Source organism: Notothenia rossii (assembly GCF_949606895.1).
Source record: "Notothenia rossii genome assembly, chromosome: 2".
NCBI classification, from domain to species: Eukaryota; Metazoa; Chordata; class Actinopteri; order Perciformes; family Nototheniidae; genus Notothenia; species Notothenia rossii.
This window is the reverse complement of record NC_136904.1, coordinates 25113519-25129373: the sequence shown is the minus strand read 5'-3', so window position 1 is coordinate 25129373 and position 15855 is coordinate 25113519. Positions and strand designations below refer to the sequence as shown.

The 15855-nt window shown below is 38.9% G+C and overlaps 2 protein-coding genes across 5 annotated transcripts; one reads left to right on the top strand and one right to left on the bottom strand.

Moving 5' to 3' along the window:
* Positions 1-1320: 1320 nt before the first annotated feature.
* On the bottom strand, positions 1321-8851 carry LOC307030141 (BTB/POZ domain-containing protein 1-like). 2 transcript variants are annotated; one of them, XM_079666398.1, is made up of 8 exons: positions 8234-8851; positions 6394-6550; positions 5284-5389; positions 4998-5195; positions 4691-4820; positions 4493-4580; positions 2234-2380; positions 1321-2127 (listed from the first exon to the last, which is right to left on the bottom strand). In XM_079666398.1, exons 1-8 carry the CDS (start codon positions 8668-8670, stop codon positions 1969-1971), a joined length of 1422 nt encoding a protein of 473 aa, XP_079522524.1. In that variant the 5' UTR covers positions 8671-8851; the 3' UTR covers positions 1321-1968. The 2 variants fall into 2 exon arrangements, with proteins under 2 accessions (XP_079522524.1, XP_079522523.1); XM_079666397.1 differs by having other exon boundaries at positions 4691-4883; positions 8234-8850.
* A 360-nt stretch (positions 8852-9211) lies between these two features.
* LOC307030142 (transmembrane 6 superfamily member 1-like) lies at positions 9212-15011 on the top strand. 3 transcript variants are annotated; one of them, XM_079666399.1, is made up of 11 exons: positions 9212-9928; positions 10005-10123; positions 10282-10382; positions 10508-10609; positions 10699-10798; positions 11078-11160; positions 11352-11470; positions 12058-12153; positions 12241-12333; positions 12419-12538; positions 14014-15011. In XM_079666399.1, the coding sequence occupies exons 2-11, from the start codon at positions 10035-10037 to the stop codon at positions 14203-14205; spliced, it is 1095 nt and encodes a 364-aa protein (XP_079522525.1). In that variant the 5' UTR covers positions 9212-9928; positions 10005-10034; the 3' UTR covers positions 14206-15011. The 3 variants fall into 3 exon arrangements, with proteins under 3 accessions (XP_079522525.1, XP_079522526.1, XP_079522527.1); XM_079666400.1 differs by lacking the exons at positions 9212-9928; positions 10005-10123 and having other exon boundaries at positions 10133-10382; positions 10508-10605; XM_079666401.1 differs by lacking the exons at positions 9212-9928; positions 10005-10123; positions 10282-10382 and having other exon boundaries at positions 10470-10605.
* The last annotated feature ends 844 nt before the right edge of the window (positions 15012-15855 follow it).

Sequence of the window (15855 nt, the reverse complement as noted above, 5' to 3'; positions counted from 1 at the left end):
CAACACATCTCCTTCGCATAGAGTTGATCAGGTTGTTGATTGTGGCCTGTGGAATGTTGGTCCACTCCTCTTCAATGGCTGTGCGAAGTTGCTGGATATTGGCAGGAACTGGAACACGCTGTCGCATACACCGATCCAGAGCATCCCAAACATGCTCAATGGGTGACATGTTAAGGTTAGGGTTAGGGTTAAACCTAGGGTTTTCGGACCCCCCCAGAATAAAGCAAAACTGCACTTTCAGAGTGGCCTTTTATTGTGGCCAGCCTAAGGCACACCTGTGCAATAATCATGCTGTCTAATCAGCATCTTGATATGCCACACCTGTGAGGTGGGATGGATTATCTCGGCAAAGGAGAAGTGCTCACTATCACAGATTTTTTCAGATTTGTGAACAATATTTGAGATAAATGGTTATTTTGTGTATATAGAAAATGTTTTAGATCTTTGAGTTCATCTCATGAAAAATGGGAGCAAAAAGAAAAAGTGTTGCATTTATATTTTTGTTCAGTGTAGCTGTCAATAGGAATATCATTCAGAAGAATTAGAATTTCTTGCACAAATCTGTCACAAAAAGAGGTTGCACATTTAAATTCAGATGTTGTTATGGCAACGTCAATGGCCAAACAGCCACATTTACTGCTGCAAATACGTTCAAACATGCTGTCGACACGTAAAGCAGTGGCAACTATGCCACCAATTTAGCTGACTTTTTCTCAGAAATACTGTCACATAACATCCATATATTTCAGTGCTAGGTTGATGCTTAGCTAAGCTAACTATGAAACACCTTAACTTACAGGACTCAGGATCAACTGTGTACTGTAAGGTAGCTTCCAGCTTCTTGTCGAACAGTAAGTCAACATTTCCCAGAGAGCTTTCTTTGAAATCACCATGTAACGCTAAAAAACATTATATTTTTAAAGAATATACTTATCACGGCGACGGTGTACTGAGATTTTTTTGTTGTTGCTAGGGTTCCCCTTAGTGGCTGTGGGGCCCTAAGCGGCCGCTCATGTCGCTTAATGGATCGGGCCGTCTCTGCTCATATTGTTACATTGAAATAATTTAAATGCCTGAAGAGGGTAATTAATTGTTTGTAGCAGAAGTTTTGTTTGTATCTCCTTGATCACCTATCCGTTCAGATTTAACCGACATAATGGGAACAACTTATTCCATCCTTCCACCCCTCAGGTTATCTGTATAGTTTGTAGCTGTTTGAAGTCTCTAGCATCCTCTAGTGACAAAAATAGAGATACAACAAATATTTGTTCAAGACCAACAATATACAGTATGGAGTTTATCAAAAGAAAAAAATCTTACTTTGGTTCACCACATTTTATTGCCAAAAAGACCTTTTTTTCACTATTAAAATTCGCGAGTGTCCTTGTTTTACATTTTAATGAAGTGCTAAGCAAACAAAGTCATAAATTACAGCATGTACCACTGGCGCAGTTACACAACACACTTGGATCCTTAATACAATGCAAAAACAAAGTACTTGAAGACACCTGCTGAATAAATGATCACAGTGCACAATAAAAAATATGCAAATATCATACTTCTGGTAAATGCATCAGCATAAACTGAGAAATTAAAATGAAATGGTGCCGACCAACAAATGGTAGCTGTCTCTAGTTTCACTAGTTCAGGATTAACTCCTGCACAGCAGCTTAATGATAAAAACAGATAAGACATCAGTATTAAGATCATTTACAACTGATGATACAGTTTATGCCCGAAAAGCTTTTTTTCCCAGACATCTCTGCTTACTTCCACATTGTTGATGTTGTCCGTACACCACTTTTGTATAGACAGATTCAGCATATGTACACACACACACACACTCTCAAACACACACATTCTCTATTCCACGGGATCTTGAGGCACTACGTTTATCTCCAGCAGTCTAGTCTTCCCAGCAGTCTGAGGTCTCCTGCTTCAATGTACCTGCGTGGCAATGTGTTAAGTCTAGGTGTAGTAGATGATCTCTGGTATCTGCCCGTCCTCCACTGATGTACCGTTGTTATTTCCCGGTGAGCTAAAAAATAAAAACGTTGTCTTGGTCCCCGTTGCTGTTTCCCGTTGCACTTTTTTCAACCCTTTTGTGCCGTAATGGGAGTCCGGGCCCTGAGATGTTGAATGAAAAACAAACATGAAATAGGTTAATCCTTATTTGGGTCGAAACGTGTGTTAATTTATGCAATTACACATATTTTAAATACAGGAGACTGACCTTTAAGGTGGCACATGCAGTGTAGCTGACATTGGGTAGGATTTCCACAGGCTCTTTGAACATCACCCTGAACGTGTTTGCCGTGCCGTCACAGTTGAAACCTGTGTCGTTCTGTCCCAGAGTAATGCGCTTGTCGCTCTCTAAGATCTGCAGGACAGGATAATGTCTTTAGTTAATAAATAATAAAAACGTATCTGTTAGGACGTGTATTTTCAGTTTGGTAACTGGAAGTATAAGCTGATTTATTTTCCCATATCGCTTTTAAGTGTGGACTAAATTATACCAACTTTAGTTGGCTCAAATTGTGGCATAATCATAAAAAGTGAACATGAGCAGAGTTTCCCCTAGGATGGAGTCATAGCAGCGGTGCTAAGGCACGTGGGCCCAGCATTAATGTGAGCGCGGAGCGCGTGGAATTTTTTAATGTGTGCGCGTGCGAAGTGCACCCGCCAATTTGTTTCTATGTGTCAGCCATGTGTCAGCACAAGAAAGGCTCTTGAGGCCTAGTACCAGGGCCGGTTCTAGACAATTTGCTGTCCTAGGTGAGACTTTAGGCGACATTTTATGTGTAAAGAATAAATGAAAAATCTCTACAAAAGAAAAATACACTGCAAAAACAGAAACTTATTGACATAGGTAATAGATGTCAAAATGGCTTCAAATGTATTCAGTATTGTATGAACATATTTGAATTGGGGGGTGGACGTCACATCCTCTAGGGGGGTCCAGTAAAATGCTTCAATCTGGTGCACTTTGAGCACACAATTACTACAGACCTGATGTAGGGGGTACAACTCTAAAACGCCCATATGAAAAAGATCGGTTTACATTTTAATAATCAAATAAGTATGTGAACATAACCAATAACCTACCATAGCCAATAACAAATAAATGTAGCTTATTTTATTTTTGTTGTTCATTCAAACTTATTTTACCTAGTTAACATTTATTTATTTATGCATATTTTTGTATCTCTCCAACTTTAAACGATATTCTGGTTAAGTATACATTGGAATGATTTCAAACCTATTTTTATTTATCCTAATAATTATAAAGGAGTGCCTTGGAAATATGTGTTTACATAATTTGTGGTCAAAATGTTTGAGACCCACTGAGAGAACTTAGACTAAAATTAACTATCTAAATACTCAGAAAGTCCTTAACCTCACTGAGCCTCTCACTCTGACAGGAGAGCTCTCCTCCACCCTGGTTGAAGAAACATCTACATCTTATATCCGTTAGTGCAGCTAGCACCAGATTCTAATAACAACAGCGCCGGTACCGGTGCACCCTCTCCCTTGTTCGCTCTCTCGCTACCACGCTCGCACTTTGGCTGTGAGCTGCGGGCGCCTGATAAGCCAACATCCCCCACTTTCATCACTTACAGCGCCCACCGTACAGGGCAAATTAAACGTGTAACCGGGGTGAAAAGGGTGTTACATTTACTTAATTATGAATGTTGTTACATCAAGGCCGAACATTTGGATGAGCGCCAACGGTCAAAAATGTTTTTTCCCTCCCAGAGCTACCAGCGTAGCGCCCCCCAGATCTGGCGCCCTAGGCGACGGCCTATGCCAGTAACACAAATACTACAAATGTACATAACAAACAATCAAAAATGAAAAAGGGTCGCCACTTATTATTATTTTAAGAAAAACAAAAAAAGTTTTTTTTTTTTTTTTTGGGGTACCTCACCTGGCTGGCGCCCCCTAGCAGCGGCGCTCATATTTCAGCAGCGGCGCTGCGCCGCCACTATTTGTATATAGGGGAAACACTGATGAGATTTGTTTCTTGGACATTTCAAGCCTTATCTTAGAGAGATGTGGGAGGGATTACATGCCACAAAAGTTCGTAGGGATATTGTGATCCTACACAGTCAGTGTCTTAGGCCCATAGATCACAAGTATGCCGTATTAATCATCAAATTGTAATTCATAAATATATTCATAAAGTAACATATATCACAAAGGATGAAGGGAAGCATGTTCAACCCAAGATAAGACTGGAAAATCTGTAAAGCATCAGCACTCGCATGAAAAGCATGCTGATTTAAATTATAATTGAGCAATTTTGAGTTTATTTTCATCAAAAAAGGTACACAAAAAAAGAAATTGGTATAAAAACTGTTTTGCTATACCAATATACCGTTCTAATTGAATGAAATCCAGTCCTTCCTAAAAACTGAAAATGATCACCCCCCTCACAAAAGCACTGGTGATAATTCCTGTAACATTAATATGCCTTAATGCCAAAAGTTACCTGTATGTTGACCTGATAGTCAGTGGGTCCATGTATTGAACCATACAGGCCAAAACCCACTATGGATATTCTTTTATTAACATTGAATCTGCAGAAGGAGAAAGACAGAGAGGAAATTAGACCCAAATAAAATGTAAATGTAGCTTCAATATCATTTCTTTAGGTTAATAAAAATGATCACGGATGTTGCCATCTCACCTGATTCTGTCGCTGGTACCACTGTACCCCCATCGACTCTCAACCTGCTGGAATCTATTAATGCTGCACTCCTCGCCCCTGAGGCAGCAGCGGGGCCTGTCGATGTAGTCGACCCTTGGTTTGGGGTTTACTGTAAAGTGTAAAAACAGATTTACCACCTCCCGATCGAACAATATTCCAGACTGGGCAGGCCCTGTTGCACAAGAAAGAATATCAAGCTGGTTTCTGTGGTTCAAGCAGTATGGACATGATGAATATGTTGAAATGGTAGTGGTGTTAAAAGGGTTAGGGTTAGTGGTGCGCTTACCTGCAGCGAACTCCTCAACAGTCATAAGCGGGAAGCGTATGAGCGGGACAGCTTTGCCCAGAACCTTCTGTTTGTTCTCCGAGGTCGGGGGAAGCTGTTGTCTGTAACACTCTGCCTCGGCCCACCGGACTACCGCCCCAAACAAGCGGTTCTCCCTGATGCTCAGTGTGTCTCTTTGGAGCACTGCACATAAGGTGTCTACTCATTGGAAGACACAGAATAGTCATCAGTTCACATCCAAAGAAAGCTTTAGAAAAGGAAATATCGGGTCAAAAGAGACACATACCGAGGTCGATATCTGTAAAGCTCTCTGCGTTTATTGCGTCCGCAGTGCTTTTGTCTATGGTGTCCAAGCAGAGACTGGCAAGTTGAGGCTCATCAAATAACCTTGCCTGGAACAAAATGCATAAAAAAGACACATTAGTATGTTTTAGATGAAATTGGTCATTGCATTTACATGCGAAAAAGCAAAATAATGTTCATATAATAAAAAAAATAAGAATGCTTCTCTATCTTGCATTTTTAAACTTACATCCACTTAGTCAGAACATTTTGCATTTAAATCTCATAAATTATGTAGTTTGGAAGAAATATTGTTCTTTTTTGATTAAATATGAATTAGATTTAAACTAGCTACCCAGCAATAAAACTGATAATTAAGAGTTCACAACTGGGATTTTTCTCTGGGTTGCTTTGGGTGTTTTTTGGAGGACTGTTCTCGCTGTTCCTGGGTTGAAAAACCTCAAATGGAGTGTTTTTTTATCAGAAAGCAGCTGAGCATGCAGCCTGAAGGCGTAGCAGGCATCAGAGCCGAATGCTGAACCCAGACAGACGGCAGCATAATCCAAAAATAGAAAAGCTAATGTCATAAAAACTCAACCATCAATGGCTGGAAGGTGGTCTGGTGCGGATCACAAACAGAAAGAAAAATGGCTTCATGCTCGACTGTAAGGCAGCCGTCAGTTTCCAGCAGATGACAAAATTGCATTATATTATATTGTGCCCCAGGAACTATACTTTGAAGAAATCAGTCCAAGCTGTTGTTATAACTTGTATTCATAGAATGAAGGTCAAATGTAAATTCATTTTAAGTCCTTGAATTATAAAAATAGGCCATTAAATTAAAAAAGACAAATAGTACGATTGGAACTATTTCTTTAGTAGGAAGTGGATCTGTGGAGGTCTTTGAATTATCCACTGGACAAATCTTTTACAAAGACATGTTGCTGTAAAATGTCTTATATTTTTTTTCAAGGCTTTAGGCATCACAAATCAAAATATAATTCTAAGCATGCGACAACCATAAAATGTATCTGAACGTGTCTGTTTTATATCTGATATCTGTGCAGAAATTATTAGGTTCAAGTATGTGCTATTCAATTGACGTGTTGATTACCTGAGCAAGAAGCATGAAGGCGTTGTCAGCTCGGAGGTGCTTGGTGAGGAAGTCCACACAGTGACTCTCCAGGGCGGGGACGGCGTACTTCTTAGCCGTATACAGGGTCGTCATCACAGTCTCCGGACCAATGTGGACCTCGTCAGAATACAAGAACCTGCACAGAGGAAACAAAGAAATTAGTGGAGTCAGGTTAGGTGTTCATGGGGTTATCTTCTCTCAGTATAAATGACATCACAGGCCAACAAAACTTAATAGAGCAACTCAGTAAAATAAGCCTCAGTGCTTGTTTTTAAATCTGTCCTCCGCACAGAGAATCGAAAGCTGTCCAAAAGAAGGCATCAGATGTCTACTCAGATGTTATTTTATCAGACAGTACCTAATTCATGTCCTTCATTTAGCCAATTGTATAAAGTAATGTTTAGCTGCTCCTCCTCAGAAGATCTACCAAGAAATGTTTTCCTACATTGGTCAATAGAAAAAAAGGATTTTGGATAAACATTTGTTTTTATATCTTACTAAAGTGTCTAAAACGTGTTGTATCTGAAAAAAGGCACACAAAAATGTCAAGGACACTAAACTCTAAAGAGCATGTGTGAATACTGCACTGGAGACACAGGGAAGTAGGGCTGGAAATTAGTCATGCATGCTTAGGCCAGATTGAACCCAAAAAACTGCAGTGGTGATTTTCGTAGCTAACGACAACACAACTACACTGCAAATAAGTAGTTTGTTCTCCTACTCAACTCCTCAGAATAAACTGGTTGGTTTTCCCAAAGTTTCATCCCTTAATCCTTATTTTCAAAAAGGAAAACAGTAGGTGTTGTCCGATGTGCTCAAGGCACTGTGAATTATTGTACTTTAACAGACCATCTTCTACGCATATGGATAAACTTGTGCTGCATATATTCATTACAAAAATGTAAGATTACAGCTCACTAATCCAGGTGTGTCCCAAATAAAAACATATTTTTTAGTGAGTCACGTTCTGAGAGACATCTCACAAGTCTGTTTCAAAGACAAGTCAACCACTCATTATTTGTGTGCTGATTTGTATTTAATTGATTCCTCCATCCGTTGATCAGGGGCTTAATCTTTACATATTTATGTCTATGAATAAAGTGTTTGTTTACCAAGTTGAATCAGATTGTTTATCAGAAAACCCAGGTTGTTTCTTCTTGACGAACTTCAGCTTTAATGAACACCACATTTAGAGAGTCTTTGTAGCAGCCATATGTCATAAGATTAACGTCAGCTCTTGAAATGCCAACATTTCTGTACAGGTTCACACTGAGGATAATATGTTCTCAATGTCCCTCTCACATAATCAACACATCTGTATTCCTGTTAAATAATTTACATCAGAAATAATTGGGAGGATGTCTGTCATTCAAAAATGTAAGTTACACTTTTTTGGCTTAAGGTATGATTGGATCAAAAATGTTCCCTTATTTTCCTTTCCTCTTTGTATCTTTATTGTTGACGAACATATTTTATTTCCAGCTGAAAAGGGTAGAATTTCGCATGTACACAAATAAATACTATGAGCTGCATGCTTTTTAAGTTTAAAACCTTCAATACAGAGTAGACCAAAAGCTGATGAATCATTATTTAGAGTAAAACACAAATGGCCTGTATTGTATTATCTTACTGGACAGTGAAATAAAATGATCACACAAATATGGATATTTAATAAATTCCTAAACGGGGAATTCATCTCCTGGGCTATATCCAATGTCCCTGAAGATGAATGTTCCAGAACAACCTGGTAACCGAAGTGGTATTGAATGTGCCCTGTGCATGGTGCATATTTTACACAGCCCAGTAGCAGCTGTCCTACCTGAGCAAGGCGAGAAAGGCTGCTGGTTCCACATCGGGCAGCTCTATTTCCGCCGAGGTTGTGGCCATGCCCCCGTTGAACATGGCATCAAAAACGGCGCTGCCGGCGGCCAGGACGAATTTATGGGCCGGTATCCTCTGGGCCTGCCTGTCTTTCCCCACGATGAACCTGACGTCGCTGAGCAGCTCGTTGTTGAAGAGGAAGGCGAAGCGCTCCTTCAGGGAGCTCTTCGTCGCCTGCCAGTTGTACATGGGCTCCCGCTGAAGGCCGAGCTCAGGCGGGGAGGCAGACCGGGCAGCACCGGGGGCAGCACCGGACACAGGCGCGTTGGACGGCACTGATGCGGCTCCAGACTGAACCGAGTTTGATGCTGCCTCTTGACCGTCATGGTTTGACGCTAAGCCGACGCTGCTGCCGCTCCCGCTCCCGGTCGCCATAACGACACGTTACTATTTTTTCTATCTCTACTCCTACTAAGCACCGGCAACGACAGACGAAAATACACCGACCGTACCGTTTGGGTCGTTATTTATTTACGTGGTATCCACTGCGGTGGACGCCATCGTTCTTTGATGTTTAGCTCTGCTAGTTTGCGTCTCTCCAGAAATGACGCAGACGCACACTTCCTTCACAACACTTTTTTTTCATTCAACTTTATTGCTGAGTACAAGAGCAACACACTAACGTAAAGTGATGAAAAAAGGCGCAAAAATCTAAGATCTATTAAAAGGACGGAATCAATACAAATACGTAACAACAAAAATAACAGACACATGATTAAGACGACTACCATAGACTTTTTATATAACTACACCCAAAAACAGTGTAAAACAAATATTCGGTTAAGAAAAATAAAGTGCATTAGTATAAAAATATTATAGTGTAGTGCCGAGAGATGGGGAGTCGGAGGCGGTGCAATGGAGGTGTGAAAGGGTAGTACAATAGTAGTATATAACTAAAGGTAAAGCCTAAAAGGTGTCGCCTATATTAGTATAACCAAATGTAAAGTGATCCCTGAGGACATATTGTAATATGTCATAACACATCATGCCCTGTTTAAGGAGTAAAGTCGTAGTTAGTCAAAGTTAGTCAAATAAAACATTTCTGAAGGAACACTTTCGCCGTAATAGTAATTATTTATCTATAGCTATTGCCTACAATATGTTATAGATTTTCACTATTTATCAAACGCTTGTCATTGCATCATGTATAAATCATATTGGATGTAATCATAGCAACCTTTAAAACTGTGGATTTCAACATGTTTGATCAATTATAAGTAACATTGTTATTAAGCCCCAAATAAATACATTTGTTTTTATTAAGCCGCACTTAATGCTACTTATTTGCTTATTGTTAAATGTGAATATATTGCTGCCTGCTTCACATGTTCCAATCGACCACTAGATGTCAGAGTCTGCACTTTCAATAAAATAAAATAAACAAACCTTACCCTCAAAGTCGACTAATCGTGTGTGTGTGTGTGTGTGTGTGTGTGTGTGTGTGTGTGTGTGTGTGTGTGTGTGTGTGTGTGTGTGTGTGTGTGTGTGTGTGTGTGTGTGTGTGTGTGTGTGTGTGTGTGTGTGTGTGTGTGTGTGTGTGTGTGTGTGACAGTGGGTATGAGGCAGAGAGGAAGTGAGGGGGAGTGAGAAAGACCAGAAGAACAAGACAGAGCATACCCGAGCTGCATCTGAAGTTTGTTCCTACCATTGACTTCACCTCACTCCTTGAGATATGAGACTCGCAGACTAAACAAATGTGTCTTTAACAGCTCACTTATTAGATTCTCAGCCTGGTCGCGATGAGTGCGTCTGCAGGGACGGGAGTGTTTGTGCTCTCCTTGATGTCCATCCCCATCTGCTATTTATTTAATTCCTTCATAGCCAACAGGTGAGGCTTTTTATCTTGTGTTTGTTCTATGCCTGTGATGATGAAGAAAATTGTATCATTAGTGGAACAGATAATAGGATAATGGTATTTGTCATAAACTCTTTTGAAATATACTTTATTATTTGTATTATTATAATAATATATTGTATTGCATTTAGCGCTCAAGCTTTCATCTTCGCTGGGTGTTCAACAGTCATCATCCTGTCAATTGCACATTTTATGTTCAAGAAGAAGGCTCCAGCAGATCCTCTTTTCTATGGTATGGATTCAGAAATGCATGTTTTCATGTTGGGACCAAACCATATTCACATAAAATATCCAAAAGTATCTATTGTTGTTTTGTCACCAAACTGAATTAAAATAAAAGTATATCTATGTGTCCAGTGTATGCAGTGTATGCCTTCTTCAGTGTTGTGAATCTGATCATTGGGTTGGAGCAGGACAACATCATTGATGGATTTGTGACATTTTACCTCAGGCAGGCAAGTGTTTTGTTGTGAATCCTGTCAGTGAGTTGTCAGTATGCACAGCCTGCACACATTCCTGATAATAAAACTGCCCTGTGTTTCAGGCAGATCCACATATTAACACAGCATATGGGCACATGATCTCCTACTGGGATGGCTGTGTTCACTATCTCATGTATCTGCTCATGATTGCTGCGATTACTTGGGGGTAAGTGCTATTTATCTATCTATCTATCTATCTGTCTATCTATCTGTCTATCTATCTATCTAGCTATCTATCTATCTATCTATCTATCTATCTATCTATCTAACTATCTATCTATCTATCTATCTATCTATCTATCTATCTATCTATCTATCTATCTATCTATCTATCTATCTATCTATCTATCTATCTATCTATCTATCTATCTATCTATCTATCTATCTATCTGTCTATCTATCTATCTATCAAAGTATAATGTGTTTATTTTTTGTTTCTCCACAGGGACAGTTACCGAGCCATTGGTCTCTACTGGGTGGGATCTTTTCTCATGCGTGCCATAGTCTACATTCTTGGGAGTACTGTGGGTAAGTAAAAATAATGGCATGTTTTTAGTGTAGCGTCACATACCTCTCTTGAGAATACTACAAAGGTCCAAACTGAAGTCAATTTGAAAAAGATTCACATGATAGATACATTCACATTCTGATGTAGATACATTTGTCTGTCTTGGTTTGCGTCTCTCAAAGTGACATATAAATCTTCTGTCTATTCTCAGGAAAGCATGGAACCGAAGTTAATTATTTCTTCCTCCTGCACATGCTATACATCTCGGTGTCTGTTTGGGCCTGCTTCCACATCTTCAGTCAGCCCTCCACACAGGAAGATGAGTTGACTGTAAGTCAGGATCAGAACTGTTAAAATAAAACATATCACTGGTTCACATACATGGGTTTTTTAATAGATACTTATTAATGAAGAAAATATAACATGTGTAGAGCAGTTTGGAAATATAAGACACCACAATTCTATTTTTAAAATATTTGATTATGATCATTTAAAAGACATGCTAACTTTATACCTTAAACAGGTGGACACATGAACATTTGCCTTAATAAAATAAAAAGTTCAGTCTCTGGAGCTTTATAAATAAGAAAGACATTTCTTATTTTTCAGGACATTGGCTCTCTTACATTATTTGTTCTGTCTCTATGACCTTCGAGAACATGTTTATGATTGCCAGTCCATTACATACTACTGGTCTCTTGGCTTTGATCAATTTAAGCTTCCTTTTTTGTTGTATACCTGTTAGTCGGTGCAATATACATTTCGAAAAGTCAAAAATTGCACATTTCCTCCCAAGGCTTAACACAACAGCCAAACGTTTCACCTCCAGCACCTCTTCAGTGTGTGACAGAGCTATGTATGTGATGCAACGTTTTTTAGTTTAATGTCATGATGTTGCTTTCTTTCGTAACATCCAGGAGGCTGAACAAAAAAGTTTACTACACAGACCTCTGGACTTACTGTTCATCATCTACCTCGTCCCTGCTTTCGCTTTCTGTGTCTTCAGAGGCCTGGTAAGAAACCTTGAGAGGATCAACTGCACACACACATGGGTTGAAAATATGTCTTTATGTGGCGTGCCTGTGTATTTTGTGTTTAAGGTTGTTCTGGACTGTTCCAGCACATGGTGTCAAGAGTACACACAGCAGTATGAGCCTTACCTGAAAGACCCTACTGCCTATCCTAAAGCACAGGTAACTCTGAAGCTATGAAATACCTCATGTTTATTCTGAAACACTGTCTGTGCATACACCTCTAAATTGTGTCCATGTTGGTCAGATGCTGGTGGGCATGCTGTACTCTGGACCGTACTACATCATTACTCTCTACGGGCTGATGGTCCCTGGATGTGAGTGGATGCCGGACCTGACTCTGGTGCACTCTGGAGCTCTGGCACAGGTACTGGTTGTTACCAAGGAAACCAAGCCTCCTCAGATAGAGATTATTCACAACCAAACACATGTTTTCATTTGATCCAACAGTTTTTTAATTTAATTTTTAATTTTGTCGTTATTATTGCGTTTTGCATGAAAATACAATTGCTATATCAGAACGATGTTAATAAGGTGAAAGATAAACATTCTCTTTATTCAAAGACATTATAAAAAGTGACAATTGACGTATTACTTCATATGACTATATAGACTGCATCGGGCAAATAAATGTCAATCAAGCATACAGTCCAGAGAACAGGTCTAACGGTGCTCAACAAATTAGAACTTGTAGTTATGACTGATAAACTCTGGCAATTCTGATTGTATATAGCGCTTTAATGCCAATAAAGTCTCCTTTTTATTGTATTCTTAGTAAACTTAGATTTGTCATTTAATCCACTCTAATCAATTTATCTTCTTTCAAGCATTTTGTTGTCTTCTTGGTTTAGTGATTGTTTGATTGTGTTTGTTAGCCTTTGCATTTAATGCTTATTTGTTGTGCTACATTATCTGTGAAACAAAATGCTAATGTCTAACATGTTTTATCATTGTTATATATTTACATTGAATCAAGGAATGCTATATTTGAAAGAGAAAAACTTGTAAAGCAAATATTTATCATATATCTTATATTAAGTTCTCTGCTCTGTGTCAATTTAAACTAGGAAAACCAGCATAGATTATATCTTTAAACATCTAAATTACAGATACAGGGAATATACCACTGGAATGACCCACTGATCTCTTTCCCACTTATACAATGATTAAATAACCATGGTCATGGTCAGTCATATCAGGACAATACAAAGCTGCTATTGTGCTCGGCTGCAGCGCATCACTCATCAGCGGGATAAGGGCAGAGGCTGACTTCAGCAAGAGAGGAATGGTTTGGTGGTATTCAGTTAAATGTCAGCTGTTCAGGTCGGCTATGAATAGGAAAGCTGATGCTCTGACAGTCGAGACTGCTAGTGTCATGTGTCCCTTTTCCTTTTTGTGTGTGTGCTTTAAGGTTCTTTTTAGCTTTGTCTTTATTGTCACCTGATAATGAAGACTTGAGGTGGCGAAAGCGAGAGGGCACATATGTATTTTTTCAGTGAGTGTCCATGAAAAGGTAACTGGCAAGAGTCTGTTGAATTGAAAAACATATGTGGAGATAAGAGGCAGTATTATATTGTTCCAGCTCTTATGGTCATCATTACAAAATGAAATAGTTTTGTGAAAATTCATAACCAAAACAAATTACAGCTTTTGTACAACAAAGGAAGAATTGAAATATTTTGAAGGCACCATTAGTCATCATCTTCAACCATATATTTTTTCAGCAGCAAAATATAGCCTATTGCAAAAGATATGTGAACTCTTCAAGCTAGACAGGAAACCAATGTCCCTGTTAGTGTGAAATAGATTTTTCCAATTCTCTCCCTCTGCTTTACTTCACAGGCCCAGTTCACTCATATCTGTGCGTCACTTCACACACGGACACCGTTCTCATACAGAGTGCCTGCTGGCGGCCAGCCTGTCTTCTTGCTGGTCAACATTCTGTACGCTCTGATGCCTCAGGCTCTGTGCTACCGCTGCCGCACCAGGCCTGCCTTCTTCCTCAGGCCAATGCCAGATAAAAAGACTGAATGAAAGAGAGGCGTGAGAGTTCCAGGGATGTCAATGATGCCTAAATAAAAGGATTGCAAAGTACTGCTCTCTCTGTTTGCAGTTAGTAGCAGAGAATATGTTTGGAGAGGAAGCAACAACCTTTAACCTTAGTGAAGGCTAAGTGGACGTATTGGAAACATCCAGGGTCCCACACAGTTTGTGTCATCCAACACTTTTGGTCCCTTATTTGGAAAAATAGGAATTGCTTAGAATGTGTGTATCGGATTGGAAAAACTTGAAAATGATCCTTTTTCTTATCGTTTTGAAGAGTTTATTGGTAACAAATCGTTCTACTTATTCACACTGACCTTTCTGTGCAGTGCTTATTTTGCCAATAGTTTGTAAAATAAAGAAATTAACATGTCTGTATGCTTTAGGATACATTCTATAGAGATAAATATTCAACCTTAAAAGGCATTTTTTACAAAAAACTGTCTGTGATTTTCCTATTCAGAATGCCTTGTTTGGAACTATCCACACGAATATGCAATCATTTTGTATTCACTTCCCACTGATTTGTTTGTCACTTTCAAGGGAATTGTAAATTATATTAGACAATTATTGTTTTGTCTCCACAAGCAAATACATTGTAGTTCAGGGGACAAAATCTGAAATGTTTTACACTTTACTGTCTTTTTGGGCGGGGAGTTTTTCCTTATCTGAAGCGAGGTATAAAAGGACGACAGAGTATGTCATGCTGTAGCCTACTGACTGTAAAGCCCCTTGGGAAATGCATGCTTTGTGATACTGTTATAGGTCAATAAAAGTGTCCTGACCAGTTAAAAATACTTTGCTGAATTAATTACAAAAATGGACGGGCCATTACAGTAAATGTATGCTTAAACCATAAGGACCCATCGTGACACGGGTGTCACATGAACTTGACATTTTCTGGAAAGTTCCTTATACAGCTTTAGCCTTTATTTTATCTCATGAAGTCCCTAATTGACACACACTGAACAGTCTTGTGGGTCATGGTCCAGGACATTTGATTTTGTGTTCCCATAACAACATGTCCAAGATGTCCATGTGCCAGACTAACAAATATGACATAACGAGCTACATTTCAAAGGTTTTTTTTTTTGCTAAAGGTAAAATTCAAGCCATTTAAGAATTAAAATGCTAACATAACATGTCCTTTATTACATTTCACCTGTTGTGGAAACATTTATTGATCAAATTGATATGAAACAAATGAGATAAATATTGCTGTGACACTGGTGTCACATCGGGACTTTAACCCTAAACTTTCACAGTAAACCCAAAGTGACGTAATATGCACAATTAGACACACTATTATGATCTGCTCAGTTAATTTAGCTGGTCTTATTCTTCAATTCTAAGAATGTTCAAACTAATTTAAACCAAAAAATCATCCTCATTAATTAAGTTAAATATAAGAGTTATTTTACCATTAAAGCTTAATGTGACATGTCACATTTCAGATATTTGATACATTTCAGATACTTGACACTAGGGGGGGTTTCTTGTCAGAAATGTGTTCTAGGTGGTCTATTTAGTCTAAATGATGTTCCCCTTAATTTTCTCAAAAGTAGAAATGGGTCCGGGTTCTTATGGGTGAAAACCCCCGATTAGAAATGTGAGCATCTTCTTCTTATTCTTCATCTTCAT

Coding starts and splice junctions, on each gene's coding strand:
- LOC307030141 (XM_079666397.1), bottom strand. CDS start 8,670: ATGGCGACCGGGAGCGGGAGCGGCAGCAGCGTCGGCTTAGCGTCAAAC. Junction 5,196..5,283: donor CTTTACAGATATCGACCTCG/GTATGTGTCTCT, acceptor TCCAATGAGTAG/ACACCTTATGTGCAGTGCTC. Junction 2,381..4,492: donor ACTATCAGGTCAACATACAG/GTAACTTTTGGC, acceptor CCTGTCCTGCAG/ATCTTAGAGAGCGACAAGCG.
- LOC307030142 (XM_079666399.1), top strand. CDS start 10,035: ATGAGTGCGTCTGCAGGGACGGGAGTGTTTGTGCTCTCCTTGATGTCC. Junction 10,799..11,077: donor ATTGCTGCGATTACTTGGGG/GTAAGTGCTATT, acceptor GTTTCTCCACAG/GGACAGTTACCGAGCCATTG. Junction 12,334..12,418: donor CTGCCTATCCTAAAGCACAG/GTAACTCTGAAG, acceptor CATGTTGGTCAG/ATGCTGGTGGGCATGCTGTA.